This window comes from Bactrocera dorsalis, chromosome 5 (genome assembly GCF_023373825.1).
Source record: "Bactrocera dorsalis isolate Fly_Bdor chromosome 5, ASM2337382v1, whole genome shotgun sequence".
In the NCBI taxonomy this organism is placed as follows: Eukaryota; Metazoa; Arthropoda; class Insecta; order Diptera; family Tephritidae; genus Bactrocera; species Bactrocera dorsalis.
Window position 1 is genome coordinate 13,832,586 of NC_064307.1, and position 18,110 is coordinate 13,850,695.

At 33.6% G+C, this 18,110-nt stretch overlaps 3 protein-coding genes across 5 annotated transcripts in view; all 3 read left to right on the top strand.

The window, feature by feature from the left end:
- The window catches only part of LOC105224421 (putative uncharacterized protein DDB_G0271606), a 632,600-nt gene that overhangs the window by 576,822 nt on the left and 37,668 nt on the right, over positions 1–18,110 (top strand). For 2 of the 3 annotated variants that reach the window (XM_049459077.1, XM_049459079.1), the window contains exon 1: positions 17,506–17,760. The exons of the other annotated variant lie outside the window; for it this stretch is intronic. The gene's annotated coding sequence lies outside the window, so the exon portion shown is untranslated. Of the gene's footprint in view, positions 1–17,505; positions 17,761–18,110 lie in introns of those variants that run through there. 3 annotated transcript variants of the gene reach the window in all.
- LOC115066019 (uncharacterized) lies at positions 7,323–8,253 on the top strand. The gene is made up of 3 exons (XM_049457752.1): positions 7,323–7,397; positions 7,458–7,778; positions 7,844–8,253. Exons 1-3 carry the CDS (start codon positions 7,323–7,325, stop codon positions 8,021–8,023), a joined length of 576 nt encoding a protein of 191 aa, XP_049313709.1. The 3' UTR covers positions 8,024–8,253.
- LOC115066018 (uncharacterized) lies at positions 8,332–9,128 on the top strand. Its single transcript, XM_049459107.1, has 2 exons — positions 8,332–8,870; positions 8,938–9,128. The coding sequence occupies exons 1-2, from the start codon at positions 8,568–8,570 to the stop codon at positions 9,115–9,117; spliced, it is 483 nt and encodes a 160-aa protein (XP_049315064.1). The 5' UTR covers positions 8,332–8,567; the 3' UTR covers positions 9,118–9,128.

Consider the following 18,110-nt stretch of genomic DNA (forward strand, 5'->3'; position numbering starts at 1 on the left):
TGTCTCGCTGTGTATGAAATGAAACAAATTAGCTGTTGTCATTAAATAAATAGTCGAAGCTTTTGTGGTTTTGCTCTCATATAAATTTAGAGAGTCATAATTTCTCTGTTACAACCGGTGCTGTCATGCTCGAGGGCATTCTAGACTACTTACTTCATTACTTAATATAGCAATTACAAGAACAAAGTACTTTAAGATTCACAAAATATTTGATAAGAGTTACTTTGAACCACTCGAGAAATAAATTTTGAGTAATAAATGCTATTTGAGCATTAGAGTTGGAAAATATTGCAAAGGATATAAAAATTTACTCTCCTGAGGGTAAAAATATATTATTTAATTCTTTTGATTATGACAATATTTTCATATTTTTCTATATATGTAAGCATTATAAATTTGTAAATAATTATAAAAATCTATGTGAATATATCTGAGGTCAAACCCCTTTTCACAACCATTTGAAATGGTTAATAGACGGTATGACTCTCTCTTTGCTTGGCGAAATCTCTATGTTTATAATTTGCAGAAGTGTTTTTGGGAGTCGAATTTATCACGAAGTCCTGTGCTTGGAAAATTTCTCGTTGTTCTGAAAGAGATATCTTAGGATCTTAACATCTCTTATGAAACGACTCAAACAGTTTGGTTAATGTTTTGGATAGGAAGCGTGCCAATTGTAGACTGGTACTAAAAGACCTCAATGCGCCTTTGGATTCTACCTTGATTGTGGTGCACTTTTCCCAAACATTGAGGCATCGCTTAGCCACTGCATTATCCAGATTTGGCTTCCTTTGACTGTTTTCTGTTTTCAGTACTGAAGAATTCCTTCGGGGAATGCGTCATAAGTCCATTGACCCAATATATAAAAGTCAAATTTTTTACGGAGTAAACCAAATATAAAATCTTGGAAACCATATTTTTAACGATTCGGCTGCGCATTCATTTTAAATAGACCCATCCGAATCAAATTTGATCTTGGCAACACTACTATCAAGATGTCATATCTGACTTATTGTCGTAAAGTTTGGCATTACTAATGCTAAGAGAAACTGCGAATGTTTTGTGGTGATTTTCCCAAAGGTCATCGAACAATGGTGAATGTGCCTGAACTCATATACGTACCGAAAATTTCAAATATGCTTTGTGAGCCACATACTAACTCCTAAGTATATGCCAGAGGCATAAAGTTTCACACCCGAGCTGGCGTGAGAGGACTTTATGGGAACCGGTATATAATACAAAAATTCACCCACTTTAAGGTGAAAACACATATCTCGGGATTCACCCCACCAATTTCAATTAAATTTAGTTCCTGGTATTTTTCTTACAGTTCTATGTTACAGTGTAAAAATGGGCGAAATCAGACTACGAGTATAACCACGTCTACTTCCCATATAGCACAATTTTATATTCCATTTGATTCTTTCAGTTTCCAGTACACAAACCAAGAAGCAATTAATAGATATAACAGATACAATTTTGCACGAATAATGCCTTTAGAGTATGTTACCTTATGAGCAAAAATTGTCCAAATTCAACCAAAACTGTTCAAGCTTCCGGGGTACGGAATATGTGGACCCCAGTATCTATAGTTGATTTTTGACCGAAAATATTGGTCAATATGTGGGATCTACAATTAAAATTCAGAGAGAGTCCTTTCCTGGCATTTGTATCTCTGTGTATCAAAAATGGGTTGAATCAGGTCAATACTTCCCTTAGCCTCCATATATTCAATATAAGATTTTCGAAGTTCCGAGCAACTTTATACCACATACATCGGCAAATATGTAAGTTATCTCAATGAAAATGAGAAATGGTATCATAAATTTGTATCTTTGTAGCTAAAATATATAAATTTGAGCGAAAATTTGGTCTAGCCCCTATAGAACTAATATTAGCATTTTCAAACATCTGGCTGACTTTACTCCCTATGATTGGTGATTGTATGTGAGGTACGTTATGAAACCCTGGAAATATTTTTTTATGTGGCGTGTTAGTATGTAGTATTGGCAAAAGTAGATAAAATTGGGTCGATTCTTAATATAAAGTTTTGCCAGCACCTAAAGGAACTTCCCGGTCTTTGCTCTTTGCAATTCGCAAGAGTATAAAATGTTCGATTACACCTGAACTTAGCTCTTCCTTACTTTCTTTTTATTGTGACAGTAAAATTTTAATCCCAGAGCATACCATAAGTATCCATCAACTATGCCGTGGTAAAAGAAAAGAAAGCTTGAAACTCATAGAGCTGCTCGCATTTATATAAGCTAATCCTATGCTTTTTCACCCGTGTTGATCAGATTATGGTTTAATAAATTATGCATTTATTTTTACACAAACCTACTTCACTTTTCCTTTGTTACATACTTCAAACACCTACAATTGCTTCGGTACAAAAATAAATGCACGCGACTTTCACACGCTTACACCGTTAGGCGCACTCTAAGGGGCTTTGGTAATGTAAACCAAGAGTTCCGCATTGACTTAAAATGTAAAACAACTTTTCATTGTGGTGCATAATTGTCGTTGAACACCCACATTTCAGTGTGCGAGTTCGGTTTATGATTTGGGATTATAAAAAAAAATTAAAGATAACCATGAGCGCCGGTGCATCATCATCGTTTTCGACCAATCAGCGATTATGCAATAGACGCGCACAGCGAATTACCACTGGCTACTTAAATGTACATTATACGAATTTCCCGCGGTGAAGATTCATGCTGAATGTACGAGTATACATACCAAACATACATTCAGACACATCTATGCGGTTTGTCCAGTTTTTCATCGGCTGTCGAACGACCTATAAAGAAAAGGCACTGTCTGCCGCAGCAAACCTTCCTTCTTCCGTCTTTTGTGCCTTCACAATGCTTACCGGCTTAGTGACTTCCGCTTCATCTTTAATTTTAAAAGCACAATCGTGCGAAATTATCAAGAAAAACTCATTCCAAATTAGTTGAGTGACTATCAAATTTAATGAGTTGTCATCATGGCATCCGTCAAAGCTTATGTAATACTAATAATATTATTATTTTCATTATATTTGATGATTGTTGATGGCTTAGGTTAGTTTTGTTTTTTTTTTTTGTTTATTTTGGCTTTTCGCTGACATCCTGTAGGAAAATTTTGCATTCTGCGTGTGGGTAATATTGAAGAATGTTCAGTAATCAGTGAATATTGACGGTTAATAGCTTGATAATTAATTTTTCAAGGATTTTGCTGTCATGTTCTTGGAGCGAGGAGTAGTTTTGGAAAAAATTATGTAAAACATTTCTTCATTAATCTGATATCAATCATTTCTTCGACATTCCTTAAAACAGAGTTTCCGTAAAGATTTTTTTCTTTTGTTTTTAGTCATCACCGACCTCAGGTCGACATACTCAGTACTATAATCTAGCAACAAAACTAATCTAAAGATATAGATTAGCATCACTGATTTGTAGGGTGATGACATTGCGGATGAACAAGGAAAATTGGCAACATTGCTAAAAATTTCTAATTATTTGTCTAAAGATTCTTTGAAAGTGCAGTCTCCTAACACCCACATACATAAAAACCTCTTTATTTCTTGGATATAAAATTCTATATTCGTTGGTGATCAACTTTTTTTTGCAAAGATAACTCTCTTAGTACTTCCCGAACAGTTTTCAAAATTGATCATGGTTGGTTTGCTCTTTCCTGCCGGGCACAAATGCTCACTTCATTCAATCCTCTAAGCCATTGACAATGACAAATACTGTCACAAGCAAATTATTCCACGCAAATTGTTTTCATTGTATGTATTATACACACATACTTAAACAAATATATTTATATCTACAGGAAATTGTTTATTTTTCCGCACTCCCACATTAATCTATAAGACTGCAAAACAAGTATTGATTATAAAAAATTTGTGACTACTTGTAGGAACCTTATAGAAATGAGCATAGCAGAAATTATTGGATTTTATGAATTAAGAAAACATTGATCTTTTGGCACACTGGCTCTGAAAATTGGAAAATTTGCAAGCGATCTTCAAGATGGATTTGAGAGCTTGTTTGTTTCTTCAGTCAAATTTGTTTTAAAATGTTTTAAGGACATTAACCGTAATCAGAATGACGGAAAGTACAAACAAAAAATCCCTCGGAAAAGAAGATGTTATCTTAGAACTTGGACGAAGGAAAAAAATGAAAATTGGATTTTTAGCAGACATTTTTACAAAAAAAATAAAAATTTCAGTGAAAATTTCGGAATATTTTTATTTTCAAATAGTTGTAATCGAAAAAAATCCTTGCCAACCGACTTCAAAAACACAGTTTTGAGAAAAATGCCTTTAAAGACGGCGCACTTAGCCTGGCTAGCCTCGAGCGCACAATTTCTCTAGGCTGTATCTCCGAAACATTTCTCTAATCAATTTGAAAATTTAGAACAATACTCTAGAGATGTTCTAGAATTTAATAAAACAATAAAAAATTCGATTTTTTGAAACCCGTAAACTCATATAAGTAACTCCTAAATGAATGTTTGAGTTTAATTTTACTGCAACTTAAAAAAAATATATTACAAAACCCACCACCCTGTAGTTCGTAAGTAATGAAAACCTAAGCCATTGGCATACAAACTTCTGTGCCACCAAGCATACAGTTATGTACTAAATGCTAACTGTATTACCTACATTTTAAAATTGTGCGGAAATTTTCTGAATTCGTCACGCAATCAGTTTTTCTTAATACAAATACACAAAAATAAAAATAGTTTCAACGCTGCAATGAGTTTACTGCGAAATTGGAAAGAAAAACACAATGCGCCTGCTAAATTAGGTCCAATACTTAAGTAAATCACCGTAACCATTTCGTTTGTGTATGGAAAAAGCTATTAATGAAGGCATATTTTCTAAGGTTACAACTGTTACTTAACACAATATTTTATTAATACCAAAAAATGGAAGGGGTTGAATATTTATTTCTCGTTCATGGCCGACGAAATGTAAATAACTTATTTTTAATTAAAACTATCATCATCAAATGTGGCCTGCATTAAATATTTTAGAAAGTATACATATATTTCTACTGATATTCTTAAGCATCAGTTAGCTCAGAAATGTTGATAAATTATTTTTTAAAGCCTGTAGCCCTTTACTCTGAGGTCTTATGCATTGAATTTTGACACGACACGATTTGATGTCACAACGTGAATCCACTGAATACTACAAGATTAAATGAATTTTTTAACCCATGGGATATATATATGGGGAGATTGTTAGACTTACCATAAGGTTAAGTTTAATAAAGGGTTTTTATTTGCCTTTATACCTAAGTTTTTAATGAAGTTTCGTATTCGTATTTATTTACTTGAACTCTTCAATTAATTTGAGTTGGCAACCAATCCTCCATTGTAAAATTTGGCTTATGCTTGTGCCGTTAAAAAAAAAATATTAAGGAAGACTGGTCACTGATGTAAAGAAATGCTAAAAAAATCTATGCACGTATAGTTGAACACTTCGTACGTGCATAAGATCTTCACAGATGACAAAAATTTCGTTATAGTCGGCTAAATCTTTGATATACTAAGTGTTAAGTGTGGTTAAATGACAAAATATCTTCGGTACAAATTAAACTGGTCAACTTTTAATGGTTATAATGGATGTGAAGTTTAAAGAAAGAACAAAAAGCGTAATTATGACATATCTTTGAACTACTGTTGGCAAAACATAGTAAGACTACTTTCTGTTAAATTTTTGTACGGAAAATTTCTAGTGACGAAACAGACGGGCAAATCGGAAACGACGGCATCAACATCAACTGATGATCAACAAGTCAATAAAATGTAGGAATTGGTACTTGAAAATCGACGATTAAAAGCTAGCAATCTAACTGGTATCGTTGGAATATCGGAAGAATCAGTGAAAACCAGTTTGAAAGATCATTTGGGCAAAAAAGGAAAAATACGATTGGTTCCAAAATCACTAAATTTTTTCGAAAAGAGGGTCGCGTTAACGCCAGTGAAACAATGCTTTTCGATTACCAGGATGCCATGAAACAATTATAACTGGCGATGAGTATTGGAGCTATGCTTACGACCCGAAAACAGATGACCACTACTTTGAGGGCGACGACATAGATTTTGAAAACAAAATAAAATTTTAAAATTATGAACAAAGTCTTACTATCACATAGCATATTCCGATTTAGAAATGAATCGATTTTATTAGAATTCAATCTCGAGTCGTTGGAAATTCGGTCCACAACCATCGAGCTAATTTTTATATACATATAGCCTAATATAAATGCTTCCAAATGTTTTTTTTTTGTAATGTTCAACTTCTAGGACAAAAGACGCAGTGCTTATACATACATATGTCTGTTGGACTCAACGATTTTTATTTTTATACTCTGAACAGGGTATATTAAGTTTGTCACGAAGTTTGTACCACCCAGAAGGAAGCGTCGGAGACCCTATAAAGTATATATATAAATGATCAGTATGTTGACATGAGTCGATTTAGCCATGCCCGTATGTCTGTCTGTCCGTCCGTCTGTATATATACGAACTAGTCCCTCTAATTTTCTCTTCAAGACGCTGCTCATTTGTCGGAACGGCCGATGTCGGACCACTATAACATATAGCTGCCATATAAACTGAACTATCAAAACAAAGTTCTTGTATGGAAAACTTTGACATTTGACAATGTATCTTCACCAAATTTGGAATCGATTTTATTACGATTCAACAGCGAATCGCTGGGAAAATTCGGTCCATACAAACCATCGAGCTTATTTTTATATATACTATATAAATTTGGTATACAAATGGTTTTTTTTGTGTAATGTTCAACTCTAGGAGCCAAAGACGCAGTGCTTATATGTTTTGCACCTGTACTCAAGATTTTTATTTTTTATCGATATTTTAGACAATTAATGATTCAGAATATGGTGCTTCTTTGAAATCAAAATTGCCAGATCATTGCGATGAAGCTAAAATTGAAAACAAATCAAAAGTGGGTAAAGCAACCACAATATCAGACAGTATTCTTTTCTAGTAGGAAATATTGGATTCCTATTGAATGCATCGTGTATGGTATATAATATATATAAACGAAGTACATCATTAACCAACAGCAACACCGAAAACGAAATTAGTTATTAAAATATATATGTATAAATGTATATATATATATGTATATATACAATGAACGCTAAAAGAGTTTAACTGAAGTTAAATGTCATTAATGGATATAAAATTATCTAAATATTAAAAAATCAAATTGGTTCAAAAATGACTCTTTTGCATCAATAAATTGGTTTTATATTTCATTCCGAGCTGAGGAGTCGAAATTTCGCGGAAACATGTTGGAAGACAGAAAGATATTTGTCAAAGTGCTTTTAATTCTACCACTACTGCATAAGCTCAATAACTGCGAGGTAATTGAAAAAATTTCTTTAAATTATTTTATGAAAGAAAGTTAATATTCTTGATTTAAGCGCAACCTTGGCATTGGTATGTATTATATGAATTACACTGCCGGTCCAAAGTATAACTTCAGTGTATTCAATTACAATTATTACAGTGTGGACAATAAAATTGTAATTTATGTTGAATTTAAATTATATGAAGATACTTATTTCACTGCAGATATCAAACTTGATATGCTACGTGCTAATAATAAGAAAATGAATTTGCTAAATACACACCAAGATGGCTGTAAGCTATTCAGCGGTTTGTCTAATAGTAGATTATTGAAAATTATATCAGATCAGATTGTTCAAGTTACCAACATTCCGCTGAAGTGTCCTCTTTTAGCAGTGAGTGTGTTTGAAATACCTTTAATGTATAGCTTTCTTTTTATCCACTTGTTTTTTTTATCTAGAATAAACTATATATCGTCAATAACTACACTTTGACAGCGGATCCACTTCCTTCATTCATACAGCCACTACACTGGGTTATACAAACAAAATTTAAGCTTAACAATAAATACGTTGGATATATGATTCTTCAGGGCAATATTTATAAACTTAAAAAGGTTTCGTCAAAAGTAAAGTCCTGAACTTGTTAATGTATTTGAAAGTTATCACTGTGAAAAATTGTATAATTTCTAAGAATTAACTATATTTTAATCTCTTTAATTAAATATACCAATTCCAGCAAACCTTTAGGAAAAATAATAGATTTCTTTAGTAAAATATTATATACGAAATACATTTTATAACCAACAACAGCACCAAACTGAAATTAGTTATTAACATATATATATATACATATTTATTTATTCATATATAATTATATAATTAACATTAAAAGAGCTTAACTGAGATTAAATGTCACTAATGGATATAAAATTATCCAAATAAAAAAAATGGATTAAAAATTACTCTTTTGCATCAATTAATTGGTTTTATATTCATTCCAAGCTGAAAAGTCTAAGCTTCGCAGAAACATGTTGTATATCGGCCAGAGATTTATCATAGTGCTTTTAATTCTACCACTACTGTACGAGTTCAATAACTCCGAGGTAATTGAAAATATTTTCTTTAATTATTTTATAAAAAAAAAGTTCATATTCTTGATTTAAGCAGAACCTTGGCATTGGTATGTATTATATGAACTACACTGCCGGTCAAAGGTATAATTTCAGTGTATTCAATTACAAATATTACAGTGTGGACAATAAAATTGTAGTTTATGTTGAGTTCGAATTATATGAAGGCGGTAATTTCACAGCACACGTCAAACTTGATATGCTACGTGCTAACAATAAGAAAATGAATTTGCTGAATATGGAGCAGGACGGCTGTAAGGTACTAAACGGCGTGCACAGCAGTAGATTGTTGAAAATTATCGCGAGTGAGATTATTCGAGTTGTCAACTTGCCGGCGAAGTGTCCGCTTTTAGCAGTGAGTGTGTTTGAAATACCTTTAATGTATTTGCTTTTGCTTTTATCCATTGTTCTTTTTTATCTAGAATAAATTATATATCGTCAATAACTACACTTTGGAAGCGGAATCACTTCCTTCATTCATACCGCCACTACACTGGGTTATTCAAACAAAATTTGTGGTTAACAAAAAATACCTTGGTTATATGATTCTTCAGGGCAATATTTTCAAACCTAAGATGGATTCTACAAAGTTGAGGACTTGAATAAAAACTCTCCATATATTTTAATATCGTATCAACGAGTTATTTAATTTATAGAAGAAAGATGGACGAGGTTGTGTCCCGATCAACCAATGGGAAGAAGAGACAGTCCGCCGGAAATAAATTTAATGAGTTTCAATATATTTTGATATACTTGATCTTATAGCGGGTGATCGAATCAGAGGTACTTTCAGCAATACATAGCCTTTTTTTGACAGATCACGCGTGAGGCGTGTCAAAGTGACATGTTATTTTTGCTCGGCATTGTTTGGCATTTCATCATGGAAAGACATTTACATAATTATATATTTTTCCTCGATTAAATGGGAATGTATTGTGTTATCTTTTAGGTATTGTGTATATACTTACTTTATAAAAAATAAATAGAACTAAAGAGAAATATGTTTTACTCAAAACAGTACTTTTTCTGTTTAAAATATGCTTAAAGACACAAGATGAGTTTGTCTACATATAAAGTGTGATTCTAACAACAATAGAAGTCTTTAAATTTGATTACAAGTATAGTTTTGTAAATTTAGTATATAACTACATACCGATATATAATATATTTCGATACAACTGCACGACAGTGTTTTATTACAATATCCATACAAATGCAATATTTATACAAATTCATAAACACAAATTTTCCAATATAAATGAGCAATAAAACGAAGATGAACACTACGGCGTTATTAAATAAATGCATTAAACAGTTGGTAATAAAATGTGGACAATCAAAGCATTCAAGCAAAGCTGCAAACAAAACACTAAAAATGGAGAAAAACATAAAAAGAAATAACAACAAAAACACTTGTGTAACCAGATGCTATAATATACATACGTATATATATATACTTGTATATATGATTATATGGATATGTGTATATATATGCACACGTGTATGTGTACATGTGAATTATTACTCGGAATCGAAAACAGCGCTGGCAATTAATTTATGAAAGCAACAAACGAACGCCTGTGCAAGTGATTTAGGTAGGTGGTGGCGGACACCGGGGCGTATACGTATTCAAATTGCAAAGTAGCCGAAACAATGCAGTCTCTTCGATTTTGCTACAAGCGAGCAGCGTCGAGATGCTATTGTAATTTGCAAATGATAAGCAAGTTGTGCAAAATTTTTCTACTTTTGCCATTTTTGCCTGCAACTACAAAAAGCTGCAATTATAAGCTATGTGGCAGCAAATTTGCCGGTCGCTGGCAAGCAGCTGTTGCTAACTGTGCGCTGGCTGAGATGTGTACGGGCTGATAGCGACGCGCACGGTTCGTGGCCGTTGTGGAAGATGTGCCAGCAATTGGCAATTGCAAGCGGATTTTCTGCTTTTCGTGAAAATTGAAATTGCAAGCACATTGCAAAAGGCGCTTTGGCCAGACAAAAGAGCGGTTTCAAGACTATTGCGTGACGTATGGCCACATTGGCAACTTTGTTGCGACAAATTGCAAAACAAAAAAAAATCACAACAATGCGGCTTTTAACTGGCTGGGAACCTTAACAGGCACTACATACATATGTATATACAGTATATATGAGATATAGTATATATACATATGTACATACGTATGTATGTACTTTTGTAAAATAATTTGTGCGCCATTTGTTGCGTTCACTTAGAGTTTTAGTGTGTGGCAAATAATTATGTTAATAATTACATAATTGCCGCACGAAATGGGGGAAACAAACTACTTCAGCGGCCTTAGCCATAACAGTGGGGCGCTTCTTGACTGCACAGCTATATATCTATATACCCTTGCGTATAACTACAACTGTACTGTACTCGGCGATCACCTCGGCTTACAAGTGCTTCGATCTTGCCAGTTTCTATGGCATCCGTTGTTTGCATCGCACTTACTATGCATATGGGTGTGGGTGTAAGCATGTATATGTGTGTGTTTAAGTGCGAAATATAACACATAAGTTATTTTTGTTTACTTCTGCTCTTCCGTCGATTTTTGCATTGTTTATGTGAGTTTGTATATGTATCTAACACTGCCTTGATTTCTATTAGTTTTGGCATTTAGCTTTTATTGTTATTTCTTCTTTGCATTCGTACTAGTTTAAGATCAGTATTTGCGTTAATTTTCTTAACAAGTCTGAAGTCATCGTTCGTGCTGTGCATGCGCTGAATACGCGACACGCTAACAAGTTTCGGAGTATAAACGTATTTACATACTTAAATACCTGAAAACTTAAATACATACATGCTTAAGTACATACATACTTAAATATATGCAAACTTAAATATACACATACATACATACTTACAAATATTAATACATACTTACCCACATGCATTTGTTTCCACAATATTTACCGCAACACTCGCGACTTCCACCCTCGGCACACATCATGTCGCTCATGTCGTTAGAGTTCACATGCGATAACCATCCCGATTATCTGTCTACAATTATTTATACATACTTACTTATCTATAGTCAACACGTAAGAGTTGTGTCTATTTTCTGAATTTGTTTTAGGCATGTAGTTGCTTGTAGTTGTCTGCCGGTGCCACGTTTAAACAGGTACCTTATCGAAACGGTAATTGGTAGGCGCAGGCGCATCTTTCATTTTAATACTTATATTAATTTTTTATTAAAGTGAAGTTTGATAATTTTCGAGGTATTTTTTTTACTACTTTTATTTATTAGCAATATTTACTATTTTGTATAGATGGTACAAATAGTAGAAAAATAGCTACAAAAGCCATATTAAGGGTCTTGGGTTCCACAACTTTACTGAAGATAATGGACGCAATGGGTGGAACGATTGGCGCAGCAGCAGCCGCTACCGCAAGGCACAACGACGAGTGTCGTATTCGTACCGCGGATGATCGCAACTGTGAGGTCTCAAAGGCTCACCGGTCGAACATTAGGGGAATAGATCACGCGAGAACGAGCTGTATGACGATACGGAGGGTGTTTTGTACGGAGCAGGCGTAGCCGATAAGGGTATGTCAATTTTTGAACGTTTACGTCCATTTTTGTATGCTTTTTCAGTACCTCAAACTTTAAACGCGTTTTTCTCAAAATACACTTTTTTAAACTGGCGGACATGATTCTGGTCGAACTCTTCAACCGATTTGCTTATTTTTTTTAAATGTTCAGAAAACTCTTGGTTATCGACCCTACTAGATTTATAATTTTTTATAATTTATTGACAATGTTTATTATGACAAAATTTATGTAAAAAATATGGGGAAAAATTAAAAAAAAGCGTTAATTACTTTTTTATTTATCAACATTTTTTCATGATTATAGGACGATAACCATTAAAGTGTTTTTTTCATTGGGTTTTTGTGTTTTAGATGATCCAAACATGAGAAATCCTGCCGCCAGTGAAAAACGCATCTCATTCACCCAGCCATTTCTCCGACAGATGTCATCTAAAAATTCCGAAAAAAATTGTTTTTACACTACACGATACACCTCATGATATGTGAAAAAAGTTCTATTGTTGAAAAAAAGTTTCTTTGAAAAAAAAAAAAATATATAAAAAAAACTCAAAAAAACAGGACAGATTACCCTACTGACCCTTAAATATTAATCGATATTTTATATAAGCAAATCAAGATAAAGTATTTTTATTATATTTATTTAATATCTTCTCTCTTAAAAAATAAATTATTTAAATTACTACTAACGGGTAATCCAAGTAAAGGTATTTTTTCAATGGGGTTTTTGTTTGACAGATCACGTGTGAGTCGTGTCAAGCTGTCATGTTATTTTGTTTACTTTTATTCGTAGTTTCAACATGGAAACACTTACGCCTGAACGCCGTCTACAAACTGTTCAACTTTATTACGATTCACGTTCTGTAATTTTCTATCAAATGATAATAAACAATTTCTCATTCAATTTGAAGTTTCAGTGTTTTTTCTTCAAAAAAGTAGGGAACCTCGAAATGGATCACCTTTTATTTAAGAAAATTCCGGGCTTGGTATCTGAGGCGATCATTAAATTTAAAAATAGTATCCATAGTTCCAATTGCGAATATGCATTGAATAGGCTTCTTGTACGTTTTCTTCAGCATTTCTCATTCATATGAAGCGTAAACAACAACAACTTTTTTCCACTTTGTGCCGGAAAAGGTGTTTGTCGAAGAGTTCATCATCATTATATTAATATGAAGGAAACCTCAGCCGATAGTCATCCTATTTTGGTGGAAGTTTATGGAGAATACTCTAACTGAGCAAAAGTACTAAAATTGGTTTTGAAAAAGCTTTGTAAATAAGAAGCTAGAAGCACAAATCGATGAAGACATTGCCACACACAAACACACAAAAAGTGCTCGCATAATCTTTGGGAGTTATTCAAATAGTAATTTCAAAACGTATAAAAGCAACTGGATACATTCAAAAGTGATAAGCATTGAAGCCAAGAGACGTTGAAAGTCAAATATGCATGTCAGAAGTACAGCAAAAAATCATATGTGACAGCTTTCCAACCAGTCAATTCTACGGCGAAGCCAAATATCCATAAGGCCAAGGTAATGTTTAGTATTTGCTAGGAATCCATTTTGCAACCTAACACAGGAAGTGCGGTCGCTGCATGTTGGCAATCCTGGAAGTGAATAGCATTTCATCCGAACATAGGCAAACAACTACATCTTCAAATTTCTTTCCAATTTTATTACCGGCCATTGCCACTAAAAATCGATCATTAGACGTAAATACGTACAATGGTACTAATGACTGCCATCAAAAAATGGGTGGCTTCTGGCGTTTACAGTTGAATGCATAATCGATTTCTGAAAGCCATTCAACTTTTGTGTTTACGAGCATAACCAAGATGCAATTTAAGTTTTACTTTTTTACGTTTTCGTTTGATAACCATCCGCTTACCAAAATGCATATTTGCCTATGTATATATGTATACATATATTGTGTGTATTAAATATATATTTTTTCACACCGAATAAACGGAAAATCTCTTTAAAAAGTTGAGGATATAATGAGACGCTGCAGACTATAAAAAGATACACGGAAAATCGCAATTCATCACTTGCGGCAAATTGATTATGGAAATACCAGTAAAAGCAGGCAAAGATCGGATATACTTGTATTCATGTATGTTAACATGTTGGGTGTGCAAAATGAAAAGAAAATATTTTGTATTTCCACAGTTTGCAAAATTACATAAATATGCATGTTCAGGGGAAAACGTAATTAAAATTTTCAGCTCATAAAATATAAAAATTATTAACACTTATTTTTGAAGATATTTTGATTTTTTGTTGTATATTTTGCATTTTTTTTTTTCAAAAAATTGTTTATCTCCCATTAAGTTTCAACTTTTCATGGTATGAACACTCGCTTATGAGTTTGAGAAGTATTGAGTATTTTAAGGGGATGGTGTTGTTGTTGTTTTATTTTTATTTTAAATACACATGTTTAAAGGTGATTTTAGTATACTAAGGCAAAGGATGAGGAAATATCGATCTGAAATTTGCACACGTCCTGTACTTCCCAAGAAGATTATAAAGTGCAACCTCCTACAGGGAAGTAAGCATTCATTTCGACAGCAGGGCGGCAATACCAGCGCTGATCTTGCTAACTGTGTGCTCAAAGATAGTCAAGGAGTGTCTATTCTCACTACAAATGGCATCAAGATACTTCAACAGGACTTGTTTTGGTGTTTGGTCATTGCGGTATCGCTAGCAACGGCAAAGTCGACGAGTTAGCCAAATGGAGCAACGGCAGCACCGCTCACATTAGAATGGAACCGAGTCGGATCTCCATTAACATCTTGCGTTCTAGCACTGATACCTGTGCGACAGCAAGATTCTTTTGACCTAGAGTAGTGCAGAGGAGATCTTCTAAAATACTTCCTTTTAACAAAGTTCATCTTGTCGCAAACGTAGGGGGTTTTACTGGACATTGTTCAATACGAATTCATGCAGTAAGGCCAAAAATTTTGACGGACGGAAATTGTCAAGTTGTATGGAGAAGAGGAAGATGCAAGCATCTCGACATTTTTAACATCTGCGAACTAGGGTGCCAAAAACTGCCAAAGTGAGATCTCTGTCAGGGTACACTCCTTAACCCAACCTAACTCCTCCTAACTTTTATGTACATATCTGTGAATAGAAAAGCTTCGGTGCAGCCGAATTTAAAGTTTTTTTTTGTTTTTTTTTTTTGTAAAAATTATTCAAAGATGGTCGATAACGCAAAACAACGAACAACATCGAGGGCTGCCATCAACATCAACTGATGATCAACACGTCAATAAAATAAAGGAATTGAATTGAATCACTCAATTTATTCGAAAAAGAGCGTCGCGTTGATGTTTGTGAAATAATGCTTTCCAATTACCGGGATGTCATGAAACGTATTATTATTGGCCATGAGTCTTGGATCTATACTTACGTCCCGGAAACAGACGCTTAATCGGCCGAATGTCGTGGTAAAGGTCATCTGAAGCCTGAAAAACTAAGTCAAAGCTGGTCAAAAAAAGGATATGTTAACAGTTTTCTTCGAATTATCGAGGTGTGGCCGGTATTATGAGCCGAAAACTCTTGGTCTTGCACCTCGATAATGCAATATCGGCCGTTTTGCGTCAATTGAAGACATTAAAGGTGAATCGTGTTCAAGGCTATTCCGGAAATTAACTTTAATAACTGTTTCGAGGATTGGAATAAACGTTGGCATAAGTGTATTGCGGGCAAGGGGTATTACTTTAAGGGGACGACAATGAATTTGAAGAGGAAATTAAGGATTTCAAAATTATGAACAAAGTCTTACTAGTTTCTTTTCATAACACATTAAATTCCATAGAGTTATTTGCTACTTACTTTGTTCAATATTTAGTTTCTCAATGAAAAAATTAGGTCTATCGATAATTATTGTATCCAAGCTTGATAACGGGTTCAGTAGATTTCAAGCCCATAAGTGTCACATGCCCGCCTGACATCGCTCAATTTCTGACTCAAACGATATGTAAATCGGATTCACTCGATAAATATAATTACCATACAATATGAATAATTACTTATAAAAAAATATTTTATCTGACATTATTATTTCCCATATTTAAAGTAAAAAGTGGAAAAAATAAGTTTAAATTAAATAATTGCACTTAATGAGCGCAGCTGAAGAATATTTAACTCTGCACTTATAAGCTTTTTTAATAGCAATAATTTTTAAATAGACTACTATAAGCTTATTTAAAATTTTCTTCATTAAATAACAGTAATACAACAAAAACAATTTCACTAATAGCACTCAAATCACATATTTTTTGTTGTAAAGGAATAAATATAATTTTGGCTGATTTTACAGCCGCCTACAAACACAACGTGAGACAAAACAAAACGTAAATTCAATACAATACCTGCAAATTAGAAAAAATCAAAAAATGATATATATGTATGTATGTATAAATAAACAAAATAAGAAAAGCAAATTTAATATACTCGCACAAGTATGAGGTATTAATGGCCAAAGCGGATGAGCTGGGGGCAACAAAAATCGTCGCCACCAGTCGCCACAAATACACTTACACAACCAGCTAGCGAAGTGTGTATTATTAATATGTATGTATGTGTTTGTATGCGAAACTACTAAGCCGCCCAATCAAGCAGATATCCAAGTGAACTAACAAACCAGCCATCCAGCACAACAATAACGATAATAATAATAATAATAATGAATATATGTATGTATGTGTGTGTATGTGAGTGTACAAAATCCAGCCAGCTAGCCAAGCATTGCAATATGAAAACGCAACACTGACACCGCGGCGATTCGATGAGATCGACAAAATGCAAAAGTCGCCGCTCAAAGCGGTTCCATGCGGCTTCATGTCTAGCGGACGCTCGTACCTTAGTACAAACAAACCGACGCACACCTATACATTTACATTTAGTAGCTGTGGCTGTGTGCGTGTCTTGTTGCGATCGTCGATATGTTTTGTCACACACATGCGCACAGCTATACGCCGCTCATACAAACTTACATAAAGATCGGCTTACAAACAAACAATTATTACACCTTTTTGTGCATTTTTCCCCCATTTATACGCTACGTTTTGTGCACAATTTTCGTAAAAGTGGTTTTACAACAGTGTTCGTCTTTATTTTTGTACGAATTTTTGCCTATTACCTTTTAGTTGTTTTTGTAATTTTTTTACTTTTTTTTATTTTTGTATTTACCTTTTTATGTGTGTTTTTCACTTTTTTACTACGCTCAAATACACGCTCGCACACTTGCACACACTCAAGCTCGCTTAAAACGCGCTTCAAAGTGTGCTTTCGAGCTTGCGCTTGTATTGGTGCAACTGAAAAAATTAACACACTGCGAAACCAGAAAAGAAAATAAATAGAATGGAAAAATAAAAAAGGCGAATTGGAAAAAAACTCATTTCAAATCTGGTAGAAAAATCTCAAAGCCATCGCTAACCGAACTTCAGACCTCGAGTGGCAGTCGATCTGTTAAGACGTGCTTTTGGCTCAAACCGTATAAAGCTTTACAAATTTTTGACGTTACTTCTACAAAAACTGTTTAACAACTAGATTTTCACATTTCAACTACAAATTGTGTCTGTGTATGTGTGTTTGCGTACGGATAAGTGAAAAGTGAATTTACTCCTTTTTCTCAAAAAACGGCTGCAACAGCGTTCAAGCAAGCAATTGCTGTAAGTGTGTGCACGACAAGGCTCAAATATGTGTTCTATAAATTGAAGAAAATTAATAGTTATTATTATTTAAGTCAAGAAAAGGTGTTGTCGAGTTTTTGGTTATAGAAAATATGTGTATATGTTTATCAAAGGACACTAAAAACAAGGATTTTGCATGAAGAATGTTTTTATCCATAAATCCTGCTTATAAAAATTTTATTTTATTGAAATTATTTGCCTAAAAGTGTAATAAAATATATTGTTATTTTTGAAAGAAATTAAGAAAACTTAGCTGTGTGAAGGAAAAGTGTTTTTTTAGTTAAATATTCAGTAAGCAAATTGGTTAATAATACCGGCAAAGGATTTTC

Bases quoted from the DNA above. Each gene is read 5' to 3' on its own strand.
- LOC115066019 (XM_049457752.1), top strand. From the start codon at position 7,323: ATGTTGGAAGACAGAAAGATATTTGTCAAAGTGCTTTTAATTCTACCA. The intron at 7,398-7,457 runs GTAATTGAAAAA...TCTTGATTTAAG, and splicing joins ATAAGCTCAATAACTGCGAG to CGCAACCTTGGCATTGGTAT. The intron at 7,779-7,843 runs GTGAGTGTGTTT...TTTTTTATCTAG, and splicing joins TGAAGTGTCCTCTTTTAGCA to AATAAACTATATATCGTCAA.
- LOC115066018 (XM_049459107.1), top strand. From the start codon at position 8,568: ATGTATTATATGAACTACACTGCCGGTCAAAGGTATAATTTCAGTGTA. The intron at 8,871-8,937 runs GTGAGTGTGTTT...TTTTTTATCTAG, and splicing joins CGAAGTGTCCGCTTTTAGCA to AATAAATTATATATCGTCAA.